A 27,025-nucleotide genomic window follows, 5' to 3' on the forward strand; every position below is an offset into this window, starting at 1 on the left:
ATAGAACAAGATTTGGCCAAGCTACAACTCTTTAAATAACCGAAGAAAAAAAGAAATCTAAATATTGAGAAAATCACTTTTAAAGTTGTCCAAATTAAGTCCCTGGAAATGCATATTACTTATCAAAAATTAAGATATGTATAGGTAGATGCCCCATTAGCGGCTGTTTCTATGGGCCGCTATACAGAAGGTATCCGCCATATTGGAATAGTCAAACCCTGTCTGTGAACAATCAAGCACATTGCCTGTATGTCTGCAACCCTAGTTATACGCATGTATGATTATCTGCAATAGACTTACATAGACCTAGCAGATTATTTTGCTAAACTAGCACAATACCGTACGAAAAGATGAAGCCGTTAGCTAACACAACATTTAAAAGGTACAATAGTTTTATAAACCTTTAATATTAAGTTAATACGTATTAAAAACGCAAACCAACACATTGTTACCTTTGAAAGTTTATTCAATTTTCAATTTAAGTTTCAGTGGTTTTTGTGGCGTCTTGAAATTCATTAATTTGACGACACGTTGACATTCCAAGATGGCATATCTATGGCTATACTGTGATATACTGATAATATATTTCTGGTTTCAAAGCCTGCCATAATTGTGAATTGTAAACCTGCCTTGCCAATGTAGCCAGTGATCCTCAGCTTTCATAATTTGACAATAACTCCTTTTGTTTTCCAAAAAAGCCATACAAGTTTGGAGCAACAGAATGGTGAGTAAATGTACGTTAGAATCATCCGTTTAATAGAAGATTATCTGTGGAAAGAGAGTGATGCCACACCGTTCCAAATGCACATGCCTGATAAGATGGCTGAGTTTGAATGACACTTCTGAGCGTTTTATGACATTCTGTGTGATTGACACGTTGCTCTCTAACATCTCCTGCATGTGTCAGCAGCCCAGATTAGAACACTGCTAATTAACAAAGCCTCTTTTCTGTCATCCCGTCAAGTATCGGGGATGCTGGGTCATGCATGGCCAATATTTTGGGTCCAACATTAGGATTGAAGGCTTGTGCTGGTTTGTGCTTGTTTGTGTGAATGTCTGCGGTGGTCTCTCATCTGCACTGCTTTTAAATCCTCACACAGACACATCATTGACGAGAGGCCCAGTGGACTCAGTGAATGTGTCTTCATGTTTGATGTGTAGTCCAGTCTAATGATGATCGCAGCTGCACACCTCATCACCTCTCTCTGGATCTGTTTCAGTACATAGATGGCGCTCTTCCACCCGAGTCCCCGTACCTTTACGGCCTGCACCCGAACGCAGAGATCGGCTTTCTCACGCAGACGTCAGAGAAGCTCTTCCGCACCGTGCTGGAAATGCAGCCCAGAGACGGAGGATCGGGAGAGGGAACATCTGGATCACGCGACGAGAAGGTTCTGGAGAAAAACTCACATTCGACCACATTATTTAGCTACGAAGGGAACATTAATATTTCAAAATATTGCAGTATTTTACCTCTTGATACTGTATTGATGTTCTCACAGCAAAAAATAAAATAAAAATCAATACTTTTTGATAAATATTCATTATGAATGTTTTGAGGGAAAAGGAGATGAACACACACTGAATTTCTATTTGATCCAAATCCAAACTCAGAGCTAGCTAAAAATATACTTGTACAGGGGCGTCTAGTTTCCACTGGGGAAACTGAATCTAGCAAGTACAACCCCACAATATTAATACCATGGTTAATGGAAATGTGTAGAATTCTACATTAAATATAATGTAAATCTAAATCTAATTACATTCATTGTGTTTAGAGATTTTATGATAAGTGCTATATTCCCATCTAAAAATTGTCCAAGCTACTCCCATTAAAAAGGCATGCAACCCATTTGAATTCTAGGAATAATGTACTACTTACTAAAGGAGAATGGATAAGAACTAACATCTAAATTAACCACACAACCTAAAAAGACAGATGAGGAAAACATTGTCCTGCACTGACATACATTCACTGACGGTGAAGTGTACAGTAGTAACTAGTTACTGTGGTAAATTTTGACTAGCATGTTGATTTTTTTTTCTTCAGATTAAGCATTGTTGCAACTATATTTTCTAAATGTATGGGCTGCTATTTTTCATAATGCTATCGATTTAAAACTGAAATAACGTAAAAGTAAGCATACGTAGTAATGAGGAGCCATCAATCTTTTTACTGCGGTAAAAGCTACAGTTAAATAATTACAAGAACTATGGAACATTTTCATAATTTATCCAGAGTCTGGGCCTTCATGAATTATTGACCAAGCAATCAATTTTCCCAGTTATGTTATAAACCAACTTTGCATGTGTGAACGATATGTAAGCTACTACAGAATAAATAAGTAAATAATGAATGAGGTCAAATTTAACCTCATTAAACTCTCCAAGCGTGAATGTGCTCTTGGTAAGGGTCGCGGTGATCACATCGTCACGTCCGGAGACAGACTCGTGTCTGAAGAGGTTCAACTCTGCTCATTTCCCAGCAGCGGCTGCTTTCAGGGGCCTCTGACATTTAAGAGATTAGATATGGGAGTCGTGGAAGAGTGCTTGAATGCATTATGACAGCTGACCTTTTTTAGTTAAGAGATTGGGATGTGTAAGCAATGAGCGCTTTGCATTAACTCCTCATGTATCTGACATAGACAAATAGATCTGCTGAGAGGATCGCGATTAAGAGCCCAGACCGAGCTTTACGTTCACGTGCTGTGTCTGAAGTCACTCGGTCACTCATTCATTGACGCTGCTTTGTTAGCTCGATTGTCATGTTTAATATATTTGTTCATTATTGTTCATATTTATTCTGTTGAATCCCTTTCATCCAAACCGTGCCGTGTTTCTGTGCTCAGAGAAGAGATCTGTCCCTGAGCAGTAATACCTTCATCAATAATATGACCGGACTTATTAGATGATTGCATTGCCTGCAGGGTAATTGAATACTTGATTCATCCTGCAAATGACAATTTCCTCTGTGTGCAATGTTCTGATTTACCAATAATATTTCCCCAGTAAATTAGTCAGCCAAGAAAGATAAAAACACTTATGCTAATGAAAAAAAAAAATTACCAGCCTGTTTAATTTTTTTATGAAATAATTATATTTGCATCAATGGATGACGTGGGAAGGGAGTGGTGTGAGTGTTCAGCATGATGGATGGATCAGAGCAGTCCCTGACTTGTGTGTTTGTGTGTCCAGGTGAAAGCGGCGCTTGATGAGATCCTTGAGAAGCTTCCGGAGGAGTTCAACATGGCAGAGATGATGGGGAAGGTGGAGGAGAGGACGCCGTATATCGTTGTGGCGTTACAGGAGTGTGAACGCATGAATACCCTGACACAAGAGATCAAACGCTCTCTAAAAGAGCTCAATCTAGGCCTGAAGGTTAGACACACATGCATGAGCATACATGAAGATGCACACACAGACACACACACACACACAGACACCTGTAACTGAATGGCTTGCTGTTGTACTGAGTTTCCAACCCCTTTTGTCTGCTGCTGCATGGATCTCATCACCACATCAAATGCTGATCAGGTGGCTGAATGATTTTTCTGCCATATTATTAAAATCTGATATGCAGTCAGTTATTGCTTTCTTCACACACCTGCTGGAATGACACATCCGTCTCTTTCTTGGTGCTTGGTAACGGGAGAAATGAAATCACTAGCGTGCCGGCGAGAGAGAATGTGTTGCTTTTTTCAGACCTAGTTTAACTGCATTAAATCCCTGAATGATGGTAAGCCTTATGAAGAAAAGACAACTATTAACTAACGCAGGATTGTGGCCTTGGCAGATTCAACAGGGAGTCACTGAGATGATTTCCATTACTGTGGATCACCTACTGAAACAACTGAAGCCCTTTATTGTGTTGTTCTGAGACACAATAGGGAAAAAAATCTAAATTATTCACATATTCCTGGATGTGTTTGGAGCCACGTTGCACTGTGGGAAATATTATGTCATGGTAATATGACACTGCGTTTATAGATGAGAGTAAACACATTTTAGATGCATCTTTATGTTTTTGCTTCATATATATTCACATTCAGCTGTGACTTTTCCATTAAAAAACAATTATGCTATATGGAGTGTGAAAAAACATGTTTTTAGTCTGTCATTTAAAGGGCTCATGTCATTTAAATTCTTCAAACTAAAAACTCTCAAAAGTCTGTTTGTTTACATTAGCACTGAACATTTTCAAGGATGCTTGTTGATTTATTCTGTCCACTTATGTCTGAAACTTTGACTGCTTTAGCCACAAAAATGACTAACATCTTTCATCTCAGGACTCCAACATTGATTATTACCGTGTATGAAGTTTTTTCTTCAGCTGAATCTGAACCTGCTTTATGTACGTTAAATGACAAAAACTAGAAGGTCATTTCAGCAAATCAATTCCATTTTTTAAAATTAATAATCATTTTATTTGTTATTTAGGATTTCTTTCTTAAACTGAACCTTTGAAACAAATACATGTACATGTTTCTATGCTGACCCATATGTTTCTCTCTCAGGGCGAGCTCACAATGACCAACGACATGGAGAATCTCCAGAACGCCATCTACCTGGACCAGGTGCCCGAGTCCTGGACCAAACGTGCCTATCCGTCCATATCCGGTCTGGCCATCTGGTTCACGGACCTCCTGAACCGCATCAAGGAGCTGGAGAACTGGACGTCTGACTTCTCCCTGCCCTCGGTGGTGTGGCTGGCCGGCTTCTTCAACCCACAGTCCTTCCTGACGGCCATCATGCAGTCCATGGCTCGCCGAAATGAGTGGCCGCTGGACAAGATGAGCCTGCAGTGCGATGTGACCAAGAAGAACCGTGAGGACTTCAGCACGCCGCCGCGAGAGGGAGCCTACATCCACGGCCTGTTCATGGAGGGCGCCCGATGGGACACACAGGTCAGACTCGCTGTTATGGGTTTTGAGAAGAAAGAATTATATAGTGAAGTCGACTGTAACTGTCTGAAATGAGAGCGAGTGTTAAAGCTACATGACAGTCAGTGAAGACGTGACTGTACATGCAGCGAGGCGACCGTTTGTTTGCAACATATTCACACTTTACTCCAGTCCATTTGTTCTAGCAGCAAATATTTGCAAAAAGAGCAAAAGCTTGAAAAGCTTGACATCCAGAACAAATCTCACTGAAATTTTCTTCATCTTATCACATTAAACCTTTCCCTCTGTCCTTGTGCTTCATAAATGAATCAATGTAAAATTATCTTGTCGAGTAGATAGTGGGGTAAGATGCGCCAGTAGGTTCACCGTCACCGCAGACTATGAACAAATCCATAATATACGGCTGCATGCCATTCAAATACATACATTATATATATATATACATAAAAATAATACCCCCAAAAATTTTCATCAAAGAAAATTTTCTACATGGCATGGAAAAAAATTTTTTTGGTACTAAATTTGTTAATTGAATGTTTAAAACATGTTTAAATTAATTTTATGATTAATTCTTGTGTCATGCGTCTCAGTCTTTAACTGATTGTGATAGTGAGCTTTGACTTCAAATATAGGATATACTAGGAAATGGTTCATTTTAGAAATATTATTAAAAAAAAAAAAAAAAACTTTTTTAGACTACATTCACATATTGTTAATATAGATTTTCTTGTCTGAGTCATGAAATAAATACTCAAAATAGGTAGATGCATTTGAATTATTTAGATAATTATTCAGTTATTTAATGACACGGCTGTTCAGTCAATAGTTCTATGACTGCGTGTTCTAGAAGCTTTCCAATCAGGCACATTAATTTCCTCTCTTTTCTTTCTCTCTGGAGGTCAGGTGAAGTCAGTAAAGTAAGCAGTGACACAGCGAGCTCCTCTATGCACAGATGAGTCGTTCATGAATATTTTACGGTATCTGTAAGATTTACTGGCTTAAATTCACACTGACTACATTGTCATGAAAAATTAAACGGCAGTTTAAACACTGACCAGCATTTCTGATGAATGAGGCAGTGGTTTCTGCTCATTTAAATCCAAATGAAAACGCTGATTTGGAACAGATTTTATTTCCCAGCCTTTGAAGAAGCCTAAAGGAGCATCGACATGTAGAGCATCACCTGAGATTCTCCAGCTGAGACTATAATGACACCAGCTGGATATTAACCAGCATTGTTTGCTTAATTTACCAATTGATTTGCTTAAATGAGTTAATTCTGAGAGCTGTCACTTTAACACTCGCTCACAGAGGTCTGCAGAAAAACACACACATGCTTCAACACAGACCCACAACAAAGAGTCTGTTTGCACCATTAGCGCTCTAATGAATGGAAATGCATGCGGCTTTCTGGTAATGTCTCTAAAAAACAGTTTTAATTACGCACAGGATTATTTTAATCACTGCGCCCCTCGACTGTTTTCCGCCATATGTCTTCGATGAACTTAAACTTAGAATCAGGATGCCTTTTGCCCTTTGGGAAAAGCTATTTCAGCTTATCCGAGTGTGAAAGCATATAAGCGGAGATGGAGGATCTGGCCTCATTTATATGAATGAGATTTAACACCTATTGCGACGACATCAAACACACAGGCATACACATGATGGCCTATATACATAACATTATTCTTATCGTATAGTTATCGTATGGCTTATTTCTGAAGATATTCTCTTAGCTGATGAATTAGTGTAATCAGCTTAAGAGAGTTTTAAAGAGATGTGACCATAAGTTTTCAGGCCCTGTAAAAGATCTAACATGAGTTCCTCTAAACGTGTGCTAGATGCGCAATGCCGCCTTCAGTTTTTACTGACTTTATTTATTCAAAGAGTCGTAAAACTATCAGTGTTTAAAAGCACAATAAACTTTTACTGCAGCTGCGAGACAATTAGAGTGAAATCATAAACAGTGTCCTCTGTGGAGCACTGCAATGTCAACATTATTTGCATTTGTCCCTTTAATACTTGCAATCATTGGTCTGTTGTTTGTGGAGCAGAAGAGGATTAATGAATTCATGAACTATCCGATGAGATGTCCCGCATCTGAACTCCTGCTAGTTTCCCTGTTCAAGAGTTTTCACTTTAGTGAAGGACAATTCAAACTTTTAAGATACTTCTGTAATACTGTCACCACAAACAGAAACTCCTTTTTTCCTTCTTACAAACATGGAGCCTCTTTATAATTAATAAACATTATGAAACACATTCAAGCTTTCAAATCTGATTTGATGAGCCATATTTAATTAGTTTTACCAAGTTTCTATATGAATTATGAATTATATCACTAATTGTGATTATTTTTGTCAAGAAATGTATCTATTGCTATCATCAATAAACAAACCTATTAGTGCATTGTATCATCAAAGACACCTTTTCTGTTCTGAAATCATATCAAATCATTTCCATATAAAGAATAGTTCACCCAAAAATAAAAAAATTCTGTCATTAATTACTCACCCTCATGTCGTTCCAATCCTGTAAGACCTTCGTTCGGAACACAAATGAAGATATTTTTTATGAAATCCAAGAGCTTTCTGACCCTCCATAGACAGCAATGCATCTACCACGTTCAAGGCCCAACAATTCTTCATGTGGACTGTTTTAATGATGCCCTTTCTGGGCGTTGAACGTGGTAGATGCATTGCTCTTTATGGTGGGTCAGAAAGCTCTCGGATTTCATAAAAATGTCTTAGTTTAAAAAAGGTCTTATGGGTATGGAACAACATGAGGGTGAGTAATTAATGACAGAATATATATGTGTGTGTGTGTGTGTATTTTTTATGTGCCCTCATAATGTTTAATCAAACAGTAATTTTCCCTGTGTTCAAAAAGCAGTTTCATTCAGATATACATCACATTTCATGCTGATATTTAAAAGATCTCTACTTCATATAAATATAAATATGAATAAACAGTATATGATAATATGAAAAGCAAATTTTATATTGAAATAATATAAATTATGCCATTATATTATGAACCTCATATAATGCAATATGTTTAACTGGTGATTTATCATGTAGAGTGATTATAAAGTGTTACCATGAAGCTAAGGTTCCTTTAATATTACATGTCTCTTGAAATTAATGATGAAAACTATGATCGTCTAATGTTTGTGTTATAGGCTGGCATAATGGTGGACGCTCGTCTGAAGGAGCTAACGCCCACAATGCCGGTGATTTTCATCAAAGCCATTCCTGTGGATAAACAGGAGACCCGCAGCCTGTACCAGTGTCCCGTCTATAAGACCCGACAGCGTGGACCCACGTACATCTGGACCTTCAACCTGAAAACCAAAGAGAATCCGTCCAAATGGACCCTCGCTGGAGTCGCTCTGCTGCTTCAGATATAAACTACCTGCTCACATTTCACCAATGACTTATTTGCACCTTTTTAGAACTTAGTATTTTCTTTTTTTTTTTGTGTGTGGAAATATTGCGTTAGGAAAAGGCAAGTTCCAGTGCAAATGTTTGCACAAACAAGGCATGCTATGCAGATAAATTAAAAGCACTTTGATGAATCCGTTTCATATTTGTTCAGTGTGTTTTTCTTTCACAGATTTTTTGACTCTGCTCTACTTCTGTTCTCTCAAGTTTAAAACAGGAACCCTACAAATCTCAGTTCTATAACAGTCGAACATCTCACCCGGAGAAACCGTGGCGCCAGTCTGAGGAAAGTGCAACACCTCAGTGAATCCGCCGGTGTGGCAGCGATGAGCCTCCAGGGTCACTTATATCTGTTATTGAGAAAACTTAACAACACGTACAGAGACTGAGCTATGAAACGGGGCCACAGGGAAACAGAATATGTGGAGAAAAGCAATAAATCCATCCAGAATCCAATTACAAAGCACTGGGAAATGGAGCTTCATGTGACACACAGCTTCTGCCATGCTCTTTATATTCATTTCTCTCGTGTCCCAGCGTAAGGGATAGAAGACAAACGCGTTAAAGAAATAAATATGAAACCCACACGAAATGTAATGGAACCTTCCTCATTTGTTTGTGCTCACATCGGTTAAATATGATTAATGTGCTGCTTGTTTATTGTTCCAGCAGGGCAGTTAAGAGTGCACTTTGTTCTCTGAATTTTACATTTGCATTTTTGAAGCGCATATCAGCGCTGGTAAGGCATCAAAAGAGACACGGGGAGTTTAAGGTGAGGTTTCAGGCTTTGGTTCGGCATCAATGAAACGCTGCATCAGAGAAGCTTTACATGTGTCAGGAGTTAGAGAGACGATGATTTCCGTGAACGCTTGCAGAAAGTAAGTATGTGAATACTTGGATATAATATCTGAACAAACTGGTCATAAAATTGGATCTGATCTTCAGGTAAATCACAACCAAACGTTTTCATGGATTATTGGAGCGCACCATGAGAAACAGAATGTTAATACTGAGGCAAATATCTTCAGAACAGTCCAATCAAAGAGAAGCTGTTCAAAAATGTTAATGTGAATCATGTCTCAAACAAAAGACATTTACATTTATATTTGGACGTTTCAAATATGCCTTCATTGAAGGAGCTTGCAGTGTGCATTTTAATGTTTTTTTTTTTTTCTTTTTATTCAATGCCAAGCTCACTTAAGCTTAATGTTGATGACTTGCATAAAGATGGAAAGTGTTAAAGAAGCACCTCTACAATCTTTGATATTCACATAAACCAACCCAATCTCATGAGATGCAATGATTTTGACAACATGGAGGAACATGTACAGTACAACAACCCATCTAGCAGCTGAAGCTTGTTGGACACTGGGTGATGCAACGGGGAAAACCCAAACACGGGTAAATCAGTCCAACAGTGGCCCAATCCTGACCTGTTCACACCTAACATATGAGAATGTCTGAGTTTAAAACCAGTTTATAAAGAGAAAATCCCTTCTGAGTGTGTGCGGGTCTGATCCAGCATTTCATCAGATGTTTGGTGAAGGTTATTGCTGCCAAAAGCAGGATCAGGCTGTTATTAAATTAAAGTTATTAAGGATTCACATATTTTTTCCAGCCTGAGCTGTGACGGTTCCCTCAGTGTGTTTTGTGTGTGTGTGTATGTTCATGGTTGTGACTGAGATGAAGATCGGATCATTAGGACTATGAATGTTTTCTGGTTATTTTGAAGCCATTAAAGAAGAAAATCTGGTTTTCTCCTCAGATTGCTTTTGTATTGATTGTGGATATCAGCAGAGGAGATCAGACCGAAGGCTGCGATGCTTCAGACATGCAGGGTTTTTGTGTCACGGACATTGGCAGCTGTCCATGATTAAATGAAGGCTAAATTGGTGAAAGCAATTAATCAAGTTGGTCACGGTACAGCTGATTATACAGTGTCAAGGACTGCTGCCAAATCAATGTTAAAGAGTTCGCTAGGGTATGGCAGTTTTTTATATTATCTTAAACTTTTTCTTTATTATCTTAAGAAACATTGTCTCTTGCATTTTTCTCACAAGCAACATGTCATTTGCTTTATGAAACTGAATACTTAGAAGGCCTTTCAAGATCCAAAATAATAAAATAAAAATCCACAAAGGTATCATAAAAGTCTAAACTCATACTATAGCTTTGAGCTTCAATTATTGAAAATATATTCATTCTTTTAAAACCATATTTAAATGTGCACACAAACAAATGAGATTTGAGGCCTGTGGGAATTGACAGGACATTCAGTGTGATTACTATTGTATGGTTTCAGTAAGATTTGGAAAATACATTCGTCTTATGGACTATATTTGAAGGGATGGTTCACCCAAAAATGATTTCAAGCTGCTCCAGGTGTTTATAACTTTATTTATTTAGACAAATATAGTCTGAGTTATATTAATAAATGTCCCGGCTCTTCCAAGCTTTATAATTGCAGTAAATGGTGGTCAAGATTTTGAAACAAAATAAGGTGCGTGCATCCATCATAAAAAAGTGCTCCACACAGCTCTGGGGGTTAATAAAAGGCCTCCTGAAGCAAATCTATGCATTTGTGTAAGAAAAATATCCATGTTTAAAACGTCATAAACTGTAATCTCTAGCTGACAGTTGTACGCATGTTCATGATGTATCAGATGTATTGATTTGCTTCAGGAAACATGCATTAACACCCTGAAGCAATTTTTATGATGGTTGGATGCACTTTTTAGGGCTTTAAAATCTAGACCACCATTCACTGGCATTATAAACCTTGGAAAAGCCAGGACATTTTTTTTATTAAACTCTGACAGCCTTCCTCTGAGAGAAGAGAGTCATATACACCCAGGATGGCCTATCCCTTTCAGGTTGTTTCTAGATCTTTTAGAGCTTGACAAGGCCCTGGAGCCAGATGCACGACTCAGATGCAGTGTTTTGACAACTAGTCTGACCAACTAGCAGTTACTAGAGGTTCTTTTTGTTGTTGTTGTTGTTTTTTTAAATTAACCCAATCTACATTTTTACACCACCGGTGTCCTGACATTTTATCCTTCCGTCAGATTTAACTGCCAGGATTTACTTTGCATGCACACATCAATATTTCATCCTTTTTTCTCATGCTAAACAATGATATTTAATGTATTTGCATTATTGTAAGGGTAGGTTTAGGGTTAGCGTAGGTGTAGACTTTAATAAAACACAATCTAATACGTAGAAAAAAAAAAGGTAAGGGTATGTTTAGGGTTGTGGTAGGTGTAAACCATAATTTTACCAGTAGCATTTTTTCGTTGTCGAATTGTAGCTACTATCCATTGTTTTAATGGGAGGCAGCAAAATCTGACAGGGTAGCACAAATCGAAAAAAAAAAAAATTGATGACTAACTTGTAAGTGAAAGCATTGCAACCAGCCCCTGATCACTTTTATTTTATACTTTGGTCTTGTATCTGTGTTTTCGTTTTACGTGTTCATTGTTTATCTATATTATTTGTTATCATGTGTAGTAACTGTGATATTTTAATGTATTGTACTTGATCTGTACGGACGAAGCCCCACGTTTCAGCATGCATGTGTTTTGCAGATTAATAGTTCAATTTAACCATAATAAAGTGAACATTTATCATTTGTACGTGTTTGCACACTCAAGTGATTTTACTGGGAACTGGGCAAAGAGAGGAACCAGACACTGTGTTCCACTGAAGAGGAGTTCCAACACCTGGAAAAGCAGGAAAGTGAGCAGATCCGGGGCAGCAATGATAAAAATAAAAAATAAAATAATATTAATAATAAAAATAATAATAAAATAAAAAAAAACACTCCAAAGTGCTTTCCTCATTAAAGCTCCATAATTTATTTGACCTATAATATTGAATTTATGACTGAACAATGGCTTGTTGCATACAGAGAGAGAATGAGCTAAGAGAATATCTTTATATTTTCAAATTGATTTTATAATAAATCTTAAATATATAAATGATTTAGAATGCCAGTATAAAATAAGCAATTATTAAAAGTATGCAAAAGTATTAAAATAGTGTAAATAGCTCAGATGTACAATGCAGCATTAAAACCTAAACAGTACTAAGAGAACACATAATGCAATAAATAAAAACTGTAAGGGTGAATGTATTAGTCCACAGACTTGAGGTTAAACTGTACTAGTCTACTTTTTAGTTACAGGAGCTATCACTATGCGCATTTCCATTACAGATTTGCACAAAACTTTGGCAATATTTTAAAAAGTATTGCGAAATGACAGTGTTTCCATTATCCAATGTAATGCGACTAAATGTAGCCTTTTGCCTCTTGCAGTGAGTCATGGCAATGAATTTTATTGGGATTTTAATTGATTTTGGCTATATTTATTCAAAGGAGATGTATGTGTGTATCTTTAACGAAGCAGCACAGAGAGCCACTTCAGAAACATGTGTGGCGCAGCTGGAATAAACTCAAGTATTGACTAAACTTACGAAAAAGTGTGCTATATGTATGCTTCTTTTAAACTAAAAATAGGAAAGTATGCTTTTAGTTTAAAGAGAGTCATATACACCCAGGATGGCCTGGATGTGAGTAAATTATGTGGTAATTTGAACTCTCCTTTTCAGGTTGTTTCTAGATCTTTTAAAGTGAAGTGACATTCAGCCAAGTATGGTGACCCATACTCAGAATTTGTGCTCTGCATTTAACCCATCCGAAATGCACACACCCGGAGCAGTGGGCAGCCATTTATGCTGCAGCGCCCGGGGAGCAGTTAGGGGTTCGATGCCTTGCTCAAGGGCACCTAAGTCATGGTATTGAAGGTGGAGAGAGAACTGTACATGCACTCCCCCCACCCACAATTCCTGCCGGCCCGGGACTCGAACTCACAACCTTTCAATTGGGAGTCCGACTCTCTAACCATTAGGCCACGACTTCCCACCCACGACTTCCCACAAAAATATAGATTTCCCACAAAAATATAAAATTTAGAGCTCTTTTAGAGATGCACCACTCAGATGCAGTGTTTTGACAACTAGTCTGACCAACTAGCAGTTACTAGAGTTTTTATTTTTTATTTATATATATATATATATATATATATTTTTTTTTTATTAGACCAATCTACATTTTTACACCACTGGTGTCCTGACATTTTATCCTTCTGTCAGATTTAACTGCCAGGGTTTACTTCGCATGCACACATCAATATTGCGTCCTTTTTATCATGCTAAACAATGATATTTCGAAGGAGATGTACTTTTTATGTACTTCTCAGAAATATACTTAAAGTGACATTTAAGTATACTTGACTTAAACTTACAAAAAGTCTAAAAATATTTGAGCTATACTGTTCTTCCAGAATCTGTGTTTTCATTATTATACAGTAGAGGGCGCTAGTACACATCTTCTGTACAGAATTTCCAAAAAAACACAAGTGAAGAAGAAAAAAAAAACAACAGATACTAACACATGTAATCTGGCACGATCATCTGACATGAAACAGCATCAAAACTGTAATGTTATGGAATAAAATATCAACCGATGAAGAGGTAATAATTACAGTCAAGTTTTGGGGTGTTGATCGACTCCATCTACGTTTTGATTATCATTCTGAATCCAATTCATAGTCTTTTTTCTGCTTTTTGTTCAAAAAGTTTTTTCTCTCTTTTTTCTTTCTTTTTTTTTTTCTTTTTACTTAATCACATTAAAGTGTTTTGTTTTGTTTTTAAAGAATGCATGAAGCTACAATAGAATGTTTTTGTTTACAAGCAGATACCCTGTTCTTTCTTTGGATGTTTTGTATGTTCAGATATTCATACAACAAAATATATACACATTAAAACCTAAATAGGGACATAGTAGTATACCTAAAATATGATGTAAAGTTCACTTAAAGAAAACTTATGAGTATACTTGCAGTATAAATCTACTAAACTAGTAGTTTACTGAGACTATACTTCAAAAATTACAAAGTATTTCATTAGTAAACTATCAGTATACCTATAAGTTCACTTTTAGTATAATTGCAGTACAAACAACAAACATCGAGGTAAACTAGTAGTGTACTCAAAAGTGTACTTTTATATACTAGAAAGTGGACCAATTTAGTCTCAAGTAGTATTGAAACAGTACACTTACAAGTATACTACTAAAACACTGATATTTTGTTATACTTGCTACATAAAGTATACTTAAAAGTATACTTGAACTTTACTTTAGTATACTTAATAAAATAAACTTGAAGTATACTATGTTTTGGTAAGGTTAGAGTGCTGCAGTCAGCTTCAGTGATCTTATCAGAGCCACACTGCACCGCAGACGTATGCAGTGTAAGATGTCGGTAACACTTTAGAATAGGGAGCACTTATTCACTATTAACTACGACTTTTCCGTCAATAAATTCCTAATTTGCTGCTTATTAATAGTTAGTACGGTAATAGTTAAGTTTAGGTATTGGGTAAGATTAGGGATGTAGAACAAGGTCATGCAGAACAAGGCATTAATATGTGCTTAATTAGCACTAATATTCTCGTAACATGCATGGTAATAAGCAGCTTGTTAAGAGACCCTAAAATGAAGTGTTACCTAGACATTAATGGTAGGGAAAGCCCCTTTTACTGGAGAGCGGCCACATATGAAGTGTTTCTTGGATGTTTTAGTACACTGAAGAATGATCATGTGACTTTTTACATACGCCATGTGAGCTGGAAATGCAAAAAAAAAAAAAAAACACGTTTTGATTGCAGTTTTGTGATATATTCCTTTTTCACATTGCCTTTTGCAAAACTGATGCATTTTCATTAGGCATATTTTCAATTCACAATTTCAATTTGTGCAATTTGAAGAGTAATCGAAATGCTGGGGGGTTGTCTGCTTCAAAAGGAGGCATTTTAAAAGACTACACTGTTCTCGGTCAACGACACACAACATTTACCAATTACCTTTATTTTTTTTAGCCTGAATGGTGATACACAATATATCTTGTGTATATAAACACGTTTTAGTTTTTAGTGTGCATCCAAGCAAAAGAGAAAGACTCCCTGTCGAAATTAGTGTACTTAAAGTAAAAAATGTCAAAAAAGATTTTGGGAAGTTGCTGAGATGACCAACTTTGTGGCAGCAACAGAGTTGAACTTCAGGAATCCAGTTGGGGAGCATTTTAAACAAGAAATAAAACCAATAAAGAATAACTTCCTTGCAGTTCACTGTCGGTACTTGTAGGGTTAACATTTTTTATTGTACTTTGTCATTTATCCATAATGTTTTAATGTGAAGTGTGATAACATGCTCCAGATTTGTATTAGATTTTTTTTATATCTTATCTATACGATTTATTATCTTAAGTTGATTCCATATTTTTAATATAATCTTTATATTTAAGTGTATTGTATTTATAATATTTTATTGTCATTAATTCCTTTATTTTATAATCTTTTTTTTTTCTTATCTGAAGTTGTTAAAAATAAATTTTTCATTTTGCCATTTTGTTGTCTGTTAGATGTATATATGTAGTCATTCATTAGCTGTCTATTTGATGACTGGTCTATTCTTGAGCTGTGGTTAGATGTCAATTAAATTTTCACTGACATCCCAAATTCAGTCGTGTTTTAGCCTAGATATCTGGGCTGTGTTTGGACGGCTAATAGGTGTCTTTCAAAAGTAAAATTGCTCGATGGGCTTCCGCCGTGAGCATCTCAGGCTGAACGCAGCCGTCCCGCCCCACAGTCACGGCCACCATTCACACCTGACAATTCATATTTCACATCACAGAGGGGATGTTTGCGCCTCCGGGTACATGCGGTGGGCAAAGTGTCAGGCTACAGCAGAAATCTATCAAAGACTCCTGCTCAGAATGTAAAGAAGTAAGCTTTAATCATTTCCATGGGAAATGCTGGTTGCTAGGCTACAGGTCAGTCTTGAGAAATGACTTAGGAGAGAGCCGGCGATGGCGCAGTATATGTTATATTAAAGCAGGCTGCATGCTCATTTGCAGAGAATCGCGGCATTTCTTCACTTTGGCTATCTGGAATATGGTAATTTGAGACAAGAACAAACTGTAAACTTAATGGAAGTGCTTGGAGCCACTTCTTTTTCTTTAAAAGCTTTTGAAATGCACCGTTGCCTGTATTATTCACAAGTACCGTGCGGAATATGAAGATTTATGTGGCGTATTCAACCCTTATGAGAGTCCTTAAGAGAATGATGGAAAGTATTTTCAGTGTATTGTGCAGGCACAAAGGCTAAACTGTCAGTTTTCAATGCAAAAATGTCTTTTTCAGAAGCGCGTTCCCAACAACTGTGGTTAAAAAGCCGTCTCTCATCTCTGCACTCGGCCGTTCTGACAGACAGACGGTAAATAATTAACGAATTATGTTCCAAATTCGTGCAGAGAGAGCATGCCTTATACCTCACACTGACCGGATAAAAATTTTATAACAAAACATTGCATTTTGGCTGAACAAGAAATTGCTCTCAGAAGTGGAGACCTAAAGGGCTTTTCATTATTTTATATGGGACCGATGTTTTAGTCAGCAGCCATTTGCTCAGTGGAAGCTTTCCCTCGCCTCGTGCTTCTGCTTTAACGTCAACCGGTCTGCTACACAGACTCCATATAAGTGTCATCTTTTCATCTAAATGCTGATAGGGAAGAGGTGGTTGGGTTTGGGGGGAGGGGGTAGAGACCAAGATACGAAGCCGTCTCAATCCTAAAGATTTTGCAAATAAGAAATGTAAATGCAAAAGGCTTTGTTTGTGTGTTAGAATTGCATTTTCACCCCTGAAGTTCAATGAATTTAAAGGAGGTTTCAGCAGCTCCGCCTGGTATGAGAGCAGCGGGTATTAATTCACATGTCCAAAAAAATAAATAAAATAACCCAATATATCATCTAGTTGCTGAAGCATATTTGGTTGGTTAGTTTTCATACACATTGGCTTTTTCTGGCTCTGCTTGAGAGCTCTACAGGGAAGACATGGCGATTTGCCGTGCTGGTCTGATTTCTAAGTGTAATGTAATTGCATTTCTTTTCCTCTCAGACTATTTTACACAAGTGTTCCCAAAATTAAACTGAAGCATGACTTATAAATATAGCAAAAACCATTTAAAATGAATAGCTGCTTTCCTGAAACTTTCAGTCAAGGTTGTCTGCAGCAAAACTCTAAAGAGAAAGCTGGTGAAGTCTAAGGTTAAAGGGGCTGTTCTCCTAAAACTGAATCTGTTCTGTCATCATCTGCCGTTCCAAACCTTTTATGAGCATTTATAAAATGTTCACAGATTTGATCTTAGATTGTGTACGCTAAAGATTTGAAAGTGTGACATGGTAAAGTGCTGAGCACCAGGGTCTTGGCAGATACATAAACTATTCCTTGTGTTATGTCAGAATCTGTTTTACTCAAGATGCTTTCAAAGAAAATGCCAAAGATGATCATAACCGATGCCCACCACATATGCAGAGTCATGTCTAAAAGTTTTTTTCTTCTTGCTTATATTTGAATATTAAAATTGAACAAAATGGCAACCATAAAAACAATTAGCAAGGTTAGCTGTTACTTTAAAAAATCCATGGAAACTGGCATCAGTTCATAGTGCTCTTAAATCAGATGAGAGTTGTTTTTGTGATGTTCGACATACAGCTTATTGTATTTTGGGGTGAACCAACTCTTTAAATTGGAACAGCTTTTCCTTTACTTCTTTTTTCTTAAATGGTTTATCTTATTCTCTGAATTTAGCATCATGGACAATTAGACCGGAGCTCTTTCAGATATTTCAGTTTTTTTCTTTTGACACATTAACTTTTTTTCACATTCATTTTTATGTTTAGAAAAATAAGGAAGGTTTATTTGAAGCTACTACAACAAGCATAATATACTCATTTGTCTCGTGAGTCACTGCAACACAGTCTAAAGCCAGATATCAACAGTTGTCTTTTTTTCCCCAACAACATTCGCCCGGTTCCCATTCTACAAACACATTTGAAAGGACACACATACAGTATCATATTACTTTAAATGGTCCAACACTGGGTTAGTGGGTTGTCTATAGTTCTGAAGTCTTGAATCTCTAAAAATCAAACTACAATAACACAACTGCCAACCAGAACAGACTTGTCCATTTACTGTGGCTAAAAGAGCTTATTTACAATCATCTTCGCAAAATAATCCATGGAAATAAACTGATATGTTATAGCCATCACCAACCAAATGAATGAACAGAACGAAACGCAACTTTTACTTGATTGTGCTTTTTAACCCACAAAACCACTTTGTCGTTGAAATGGAGCATTTTCGTAGAGGCACCAAAAGAAGAGCGTGAACATCATAAGAACGTCTAAAGCTATTGCCTAGGACCGGAAGTACAAACAGTATTTGTATTTATATATATATATATCTATGTATATATAAATTTATACAGTTCTGTTCCATGTCCATACCTTTTATCGTACGTTCTTTCTACTGACGATCTCTGCGAGTCCCCATGCAAAGCCCTTACGAACGCAGAATCTGTAAGTCCTTCCTTATTAGTGGTCAACAAACACATGATAAATGATTGGATATGCACACAGTAATGTCTCAGTATTGACTCTAGACTAGCTGGTGCTGGGTCAGTCACTGAAGAACTGCTGAAAAGGCCCGGACTGACTCTTTTGCGCTTCTCTGTTGCTTGGGCGTGTGGCTTAACTGTACGAGAGTTTGCAAGCAGTTAAACAGTCACTTCAGTCTTACTCCCTGTGCGGTAGTGATGGTGATGCTGCTGCTGCTGCTGCTGCTGTTGCGGGACGTAGTGTAGCTGCTCCACCGTCTGCGTGCGGCGTGAGGCGAAGGCCTGCCTCTTGGAGGCCGTCTGGTTCATGGTTGCAGTGTTCTGCGGCGGGGTGTTGTTCGAGGCACTGGGATGGGAGTGCATTTTTGTCATCTTGTAGCGGTCCAGAAGGGGCGTGGTGGGCATGAACACGTCTGTGTGGGATATGGCTCTAGACATGGACTTGTCGCTGTGGAACCCGGAGCGCTTGATGGACATCATCCTGTCAGGAGAGATCAGCGGATCCTGAGAGTGAAGACGGTCTTGCGAGTGTAGGCGGTCTTGGGAGTAGAGGCGATCCTGGGAATGCAGGCGTTCCTGAGAGTGAAGGCGCTCCTGGGACAACAAGCGGTCTTGCATGTGGATGCGGTCCTGGGAGTAATGGCGGTCCTGTGAGTGCAGGCGGTCCTGCGAAATGAGCCGCTCGTGGGAGCGCAGGCGCTCTGCTGACAGGAGCTGCTCGTCAGAGAGTATGCGTCCGCCGTATGGGGAGATGTCGTAGGGGGACATGGGGTACTCGTTTTCGTGGCTTCGCTCGGGGGACAGCACACGGTCCTGGGACATGGCCCTCTGAACTCTGCGGGGACGCTGGCGAGGCGCTTGCTGCTGCTGTTGCTGAGCCTGCTGCTGCTGGCTGCCCTGGGACCCCTGGTTCATCTTGATCATGTGCAAGGGAAGGGTTCCTCGTGCCGCTAGGTCTGGAAGATACCTCTTCCTGGTGTAGTAGTCGTCAACGTCCTTATCCGCTGTGTAAAAGCACAAGCAGTGTTAAGGTTTCAGAGCATTTAAGTCAATATGAAATCAAAAGTTAGTTGCTGGTCAAACTGCTTTTGCCTCTCAAATAGAGCATCACAGTCCCACCCACAGCCCGAGAGAGCTTTGGTGCCGGAAGTAAATTTCCCATTCATTTCTCCCATTGACTTTCAGAAAAATCTGTATCTAAAGAGTTTTAGAGCATGTCTGAGGATAACCAGCTACGGCTGAACTCATAAGCATACAACATATCATTTAGAGTGAAAAAAGTAAGAGTAAATCCAAAAAAAGTCAAAGGTACAAGACTGTGTACATATTTTCATTTCGAGTGAAGGAACTACTCATCCCATAAACCACCGCGCCTCACTGAATTCGACTGAAGCCCACCGCCGCGAACGAGCCTTTTGAGCGACTTTCAAATCTAACGACGGCCGCGCAAGTGAATTTCCTCCAGTGAATTTTATTTTATATAGTGAATGTGCAGTAACAGCAGTTCTTTCAGTATTAATCGTGTAAATAAATAGTGTTTTATATAGGTATTGTGTATTGATTTTTATATTTATCATCGTGTATTTTATATATTGTGTGCGTGTTTGAAAGCGGTTAACGATAACGTCAGCAACATGGTGCAGTGCTTTGTACCTGACTGAAATCACCTCTCAGTAGTCAACACATGTCGTTGCCATTACACAAATGTTCAGTAAATGCACAAAAAGGTATGCCTAGGCTAAATATTGTTTTGACAGTGGCATCATAAAATGCTTGATATGACTCATACCGTATGAAGGCTACAGTAGCTTAGCTAAAGTGGACGATAATGCTAACTAACGTTACCAAACTCCCTGCAAAACTCACCAAAACTTTGTAGGTCTTGTCCCTCATGCTGCTCCTTACTAAACCCACAAGCTGACCCTCGGACACACTACACTCAACTAACGTTACATGACCCTATCTAATTTTTTTTTCACCCCTTTGAACACTTGTTTTCCTCCTTGAAAAAAGCCATCATGGCAGCCAAGGAGCTTATGATTGCACTAATATGTCTACCGTGCAAAAACGCAACACAGGTTTTTACTTTATTTTATTTTTTTACTAATGATCTTCAGTCTTCACGAACCTTCGCGGGGTTTAACCAGACAGTTACACGAGTTCCACCAATCAGATGCATCACTGTGGGATTGTTCAGGATTGTGGGTAATGAAGTACTTATCCAAGACATCGTGAATAAAAGGCATTTATCTCAAAACAAGGTTAGTGCCCCATGAACTTTTGGCGTTTATATGAGCATATACTATCGCTTAGTACAGCCGTAGCTGGTTTTAAGTCTACCATGTATGGTTACGTTTTTATGGCTTATTTCCCAAATGTCAATGCAGAAATTGTATTGAATATTTACTTCCAGCACCGGCTGTGGGCGGGACTGTGATGCTCTATGGCATTCCTTTTTAGCTGACTTTTTAACCACCAGTCTGTTGTGATATATGGTGACTTTTATCAATAAATCATCAATGGATTAAACCAAGACCCATACAATTTTTTTTTCACTTTGAATAAGTAACTTTGTAACAATGTCAACTAGCAGACGGTAGTCTGTCTGCTCAATATCTGCTTACACTTGATGGACGTATTGTCTAACTGACTAGAAGGAAATACGCAAGCACATATCAACTTATTCTACAAACCGTAATCCAACAGTTGATTAATACTCTAATGAGAGTTATGCAGAGTTCACACTGCACAATTGTAGCCTTGATTTTCACTCGCAGACAGGTTTTTTTTAAAAATTGCAAATCGGTGCTCGTTCATGCAAGTGACAATCATCAAATTTTGAATTATCAAAAAGAGAGAATCGCAACACGTCACCAATGATTGTGAAATATTTGACATGCTAAAAATCTGGACCTGTAGTCCATTCAAATTCCTGCTGTGTAAAATGAGTTCTGCCTGAAAAAAAAAACTTTGGCAATGACCCACAGCCAAAGAGAGAGCAAGATACAGGGCAGTGGAAAGACAGAATTGTCAGTGATTGTTTCTATTGGAAAGTCATGCAGTGTGTAACCTCCTGTCGCCAATCCATCATGCTATGTGAACACAGCAGCAACTGAATGCTACCCCAGATAGTCATGCAGTGTAAAAACAATGGTGATCCAAGGACTTTGAAAGTCATGCAGTGTGAACTCTTTATTATGTAACATGTAATTGCAAAGCTATGTAAAGTTAGTAGAATGTCTAAAGTGGACTATTGAAATAAACTGTAACCATTTCTCTTGTTGAATATATATATGTCTGTAATCTGATGCTTGGGACTGCATCAGATTACAGATTTAGAAGATACTTTAAATCGCAGAGACTTGCTTTTGTCTTGAAGATTGATCACAGCTTGAGAGCTTCAGGACACAAATACGTTCAGGACAGTCCGGACCGCCAGCGACTGTACTGTAACGAACTGCATGATTAGAACTGGAAATAATGAAATTATCCTCTGCTTGGAGGTGTAATGAATACATTCTGGGGGAGCTGATGTCCTTGAGATCTCTGTTACACTTGATAGATTTCTTCACACATTTAGAGCCCAGTAATATCGAAGCGAATGCAATAAAGGAGTGTATCAAACAAAATTACAGCCACAAATCTTTCTATTAGTGAGAATTAATCGAATAACTGTGATGAGAGTTTTGCGAAAAAACAAAACAAAAAAAAAACTGCACAGTAATTCACAGCTCGAGGTAGTGGCAGTCATTTTTGTGGGACATCTGAAGCAGCATCTCTTTAGGGGATTAGATTCAGTTTGTTTGGCGATAAAAGAGCAAAATAAAACCATTCATCTCACGCTCCGCGAAAGGACGAACGCTGTGTTATATAGGGAAATTAATGGCACATAATTCATCTAAAGATTAAATTCATCTTTCTTCATAAAGGAGTCTCCTTTTGAAGGTTTGTGGATATTAGCAAAATAAACGTCAGGAGAACGAGGAGGATGCTGGTGATGTTATTATTAACAGGACTCTGCCGCATGGAAACGGCACAGTGCTCAGCTCTTGCCTGCTGGCTGCATCCAACACGATCTGTCAGTGCAAAACACTGCTGAAGCTCCAAAAGAAACAGCTAAGCCTTTCGGCTACACCCCACAACAAATAACTTGCTTCAGAGGCATATCTGAGATTTGGTGGAGGCGCTGCTGCAGGACAGTTTTAAGGAGGGTCTGCTGCCATGAATAGTTTAGTGTATGATCGCATGTTTTCACTGGTGGAGGCTCGGCGGACGCGGAAGAATTGCAGATGAGTGGTGCTGTCAATTTCCCCAGCCTCGGCTGGGTTCAGGGCCAGGAGTGATCTGAGGCGTTCTTTATGCAATTACACAAGCCTCAAGGGAATTTACTCTTCACTTAGGGAATATAATGAGCTGAGACCTTATTACACAGCAAAAGAACCTGCCACTAACTGAATCAATACGATAGGGCTAAGGCCACGAGAAAGCTTTACTCAGTGATATCAGATTCAGATCGAATCCGTGGTAGCGGGTAATGGCCGCCTGTTGAGGAAGCATACTAACAGTCCTGATGAGATAAAATGAAGGCTCTGATCCCAGTGGTGAGCTGCGAGCGCTGGCCTACGAGACACCCACACAGACACACATACGTCACACATTACAGTGATTGTACTCCACATATAGAACCAAATATACAGTGTGTTTACAAAGACAGCTGCATGAATGCATTTACACAGGCGTCACAATCGCGGGAAACAATGCATCTTGCTCAAATGCTGATTGCTGATTAGCTTGCACAGCGGACAGAAAATAACACTCGCTGATTGATGTGATGGAGTGGCAGGACACCGCAGGAGCAGCTTTTGTCAGTCCGACTGCTTCCTGGGATCTGAAGGATCCTCGTTTTTCAATTGCTTTTCAGTTGTCACCATCAAATGTGCATCGCTAAATTGCCAAATCTCCCACATTAAGAATCAGTTGCAGGCCAGATTTACACTTTCAGAATTTTCTACACTTAGAACAACCCACAGAAAATATGATATGCAATAACTGAATTAACAATGTACTCAGGATTCATTGTCTAGATTAATGCTAAATGATATGCTTTTTATGGCTTTTAATTTATGTTCGTTCATGATACGTTATTAGTATACTGTATGTAGAAATGAACGAAGCTAAAATTAATAAATTGCTGTGAAAGAGTTGTGCACTGATGCTTTAACTTTAAAGTGTTACAAAAAATATAATGAAGCGAAAATTACTTGATACTCTGTATCTCACAATTGAAACTTTAATTGAGACCTTATTTCATAATATTCTTAATTAATATTAACAAAATATAGAGCATGAATTTCTTACATCAACACTTTTTTGTAATGCCAACTCTACATCTCACAACTGAGACTTTATTTTTCTATGTGACTAATGTTAACAAACAAACCCTTTTTTTAAGTTTAGCTAAAAATAAAACAAACAGAACAATATTTGCTAAGGCTAAACTGTCAGTTGTCACGTGTACATGAGATCCCGGTTCTGCGCTGTGTCACCGGCCCTGAGACCCCTAAAGAAAGATCATGCTTAGCAGAGCTGAGGACATACTTAGTCTCTTGAGCGAGGAGTATTTGTTGAGGTCAGCTTTCACGGCAGATTCGTAGGATGGGGGGAGGTGGGAGAGGCTCTGGAAGGAGCGCGAGAAGGACAAATCGTATGGCTCAGTCTGTGAGGTGAGGATACTGTTCATCCGGGTGCTCTCTGCGGGCAAGACAAAACAAACCATCCAATCTTTAACTGGGCAAAGTCAAAATCACAAATGCAAACATCTCCATTATCAAATGGAAGCTCTGTTTTTAGGTTTTCTGCACACATTTGACATGTTACTGTGAAGAGGGATGGTGGGGAACGTCTGTACTGGGTTTAGGTGGCTATAAAAAGACCAGAGTCGCAGTGCCACGATGACCAATGGCATTCGATCGGCCATCTCATTGAAAACGGAGGAGCGGTTTGGGTGACTGATTTGATGTGATGTGTGCGGCGGCCCCTGCGTGCCCGTCACGCCAGTCTGAGTCTGGGCAGGCTGAGGATCAAGCCCTGGTTAAAAATAGGGCTGTGACTAGCGCAGCAGAACGGGGCGGGAGGCGACAACACTCCAGGGAGCTGGTGGGACGCTCGCACAGTGGGTGGACGGGACGGGACAGGACGGGTAGGGAGATACGAAAGACAAGCAATGTTTACACAACAGCATTTTGCACTCAGTGTTCAGTTCATGCCATGGGGTTCAGCTGTTTGTGGTGTGTGAAGTGAAAAACATTCATCTTCATTGGAGGGAGGAGGAGAAAGAGGAAAGATTGAGAATCAATGATGTTGAAGATAACTTACCATGCCTTAGAGATCTGTGAGCTGATCAATTCAAGGGAAAAAGAACGCAGTTCAATAACAGCACTATGTGGAGAGAGCAGATGAAATAGATTTGGGGACGGGCTGCTTGGTTTTCCCGTGCTCTTGTAATGATCGTGCTTCGTGAAATGGCAGTTTGAATTGGGCTTTTTTATCAGAGTGACTATTTGCACCAGCTGTAGAGAACAGTGTCCACAAAATGTGACGGGTCTCACAGCAACAGTGTGGTGAAACCAGACAAACTACGAGAACATGTGATGTGGATGGTGGAGATGTGTGGAGCATGTGTGCAGTACTGCTGTTCACAGCTAAACCGACTTCATTTTCTGTCCACTAGAAACACTTTTGGATCAAGAGTGGGCTTTTGGGCAATTATCACAAAAAAACAACAAGTTTATTATATACTGGTAGCAGCAGTAACATGGCCAATTTCAGAGTTCAGTTTGTCCTGCAAAGTAAAGTCATCAAAAAATTACAAGGCTTTAGGTATTGTCCAAAAGCCCACCTTTCCTACAGCATTTCCAAACTGGTTGGAGAGCACTGTATATTTAAGTGTATATATTAAAACATATACACTACAATTCAAAAGATTTTTCTTCTGGTTTATGTTTTTGAAAGAAATCTCTTCCAAGGCTGCATGTATTTGATCAAAATGCAGTAAAAACAGCAATATTGTGACAAAGTATTATCATTTAAAACAACTGTGTGTTAAAATGTAATTTATTGCAGTGATCAAAGCTGAATTTTCAGTCTTCAGTGTCACATGATCTTCAGAAATCATTCTAATATGCTGATTTGCTGCTCAAGAAACATTTCTGATTTTTATCAATTATGATACTATATTATCAACTATTGTGCTGCCCAATATTTTTGTGGAAACCGTGATGCATTTTATTTTTCAGCAATCTCTGACGAATAGAAGGTTTAAAGGAACAGCATTTATTTCAAATAGAAATCTACTTTAACATTAAAAATGCCTTTAGTGTCACTTTAGGTTAATTTAATGCATCCTTGATGAACAAAAATACAAAAACACACACACTTTTAAACAGTAGTGTATTGTTATTGAACTATATGTAATGATACTATACAACGGAGGCTTGATTATTAAGAGTTAATTGGGACCTTTCTCACATCTTTTTCACACTGAAATAGTTTTACTCAGCAGATACATAGTTTCACATTCAGGTATGCATTATATGTATTTATTTGTTATTTCATTAAATATTCTTTCTTTTTAATAGCATATATTGCTAGACAAAATAATGCACAGGCTCTTAAGAGAATGATTTCTGCTTGGACGCTAAAAGGTTTGACAAAAGCCGACTGCAGGCTGAGCTGACCGAAGCTTCAGAGAGACTACTTTATAAGCATAAGACATTATAAATCACAGCAATATGGAAAGAGTATCTCTTTTCATGCAGTGAAATAGCTGCTCTGTGTGCATGCAGTAACAGGCTTTGTCATAAAAACAGGGATCCATTGGGGAGCCTTTGAAGCTTGTTGGGTGGGAAAGCGTTCCATCTTTAGACACCCATCCTCCACCAACCCAAGCCAGACTCGAGTGCTTCACCAATGGCAGGGATTTAATCAGCGCTAACAAGCTGAGCATTTCTGCTCACTAGTGTGAAGCTTTCCAGCCTCACATTACAGCAACTTCAGCTGGAAGCTTTAACAACAGCCCGATCCCTGCTCTCATACCTTCAATAATACATTCTGGAGCAAGATGATGATAGTTTTGAGGCATGAGTTTGAATGGATGCTGTCC

General features: G+C 38.6%; 2 protein-coding genes across 8 annotated transcripts in view; one reads left to right on the forward strand and one right to left on the reverse strand.

The window, feature by feature from the left end:
• Positions 1 to 8,485, forward strand: part of dnah9 (dynein, axonemal, heavy chain 9) — a 105,773-nt gene extending 97,288 nt beyond the window's left edge. Inside the window, exons 66-69 of the mRNA XM_059531710.1 lie at positions 1,221 to 1,391; positions 3,196 to 3,378; positions 4,515 to 4,904; positions 8,083 to 8,485. Coding sequence (XP_059387693.1) covers positions 1,221 to 1,391; positions 3,196 to 3,378; positions 4,515 to 4,904; positions 8,083 to 8,310 — 972 coding nt within the window. The 3' untranslated portion in view covers positions 8,311 to 8,485. The remainder of the gene's footprint in view (positions 1 to 1,220; positions 1,392 to 3,195; positions 3,379 to 4,514; positions 4,905 to 8,082) is intronic.
• Positions 8,486 to 18,104: 9,619 nt separating this feature from the next.
• Positions 18,105 to 27,025, reverse strand: part of LOC132121951 (protein shisa-6) — a 55,432-nt gene continuing 46,511 nt past the window's right edge. For 3 of the 7 annotated variants that reach the window (XM_059531715.1, XM_059531714.1, XM_059531712.1), the window contains 2 exons: positions 24,463 to 24,615; positions 18,108 to 19,868 (listed from right to left, as the gene is read on the reverse strand). In XM_059531715.1, the coding sequence (XP_059387698.1) occupies positions 19,024 to 19,868; positions 24,463 to 24,615 (998 nt within the window). In that variant the 3' untranslated portion in view covers positions 18,108 to 19,023. Of the gene's footprint in view, positions 19,869 to 24,462; positions 24,616 to 25,239; positions 25,261 to 27,025 lie in introns of all 7 variants that reach the window. The other 4 variants (XM_059531713.1, XM_059531711.1, XM_059531716.1 and 1 more) reach the window with 3 other exon arrangements.

The sequence above is a fragment of the Carassius carassius genome, chromosome 40 (genome assembly GCF_963082965.1).
Source record: "Carassius carassius chromosome 40, fCarCar2.1, whole genome shotgun sequence".
NCBI classification, from domain to species: Eukaryota; Metazoa; Chordata; class Actinopteri; order Cypriniformes; family Cyprinidae; genus Carassius; species Carassius carassius.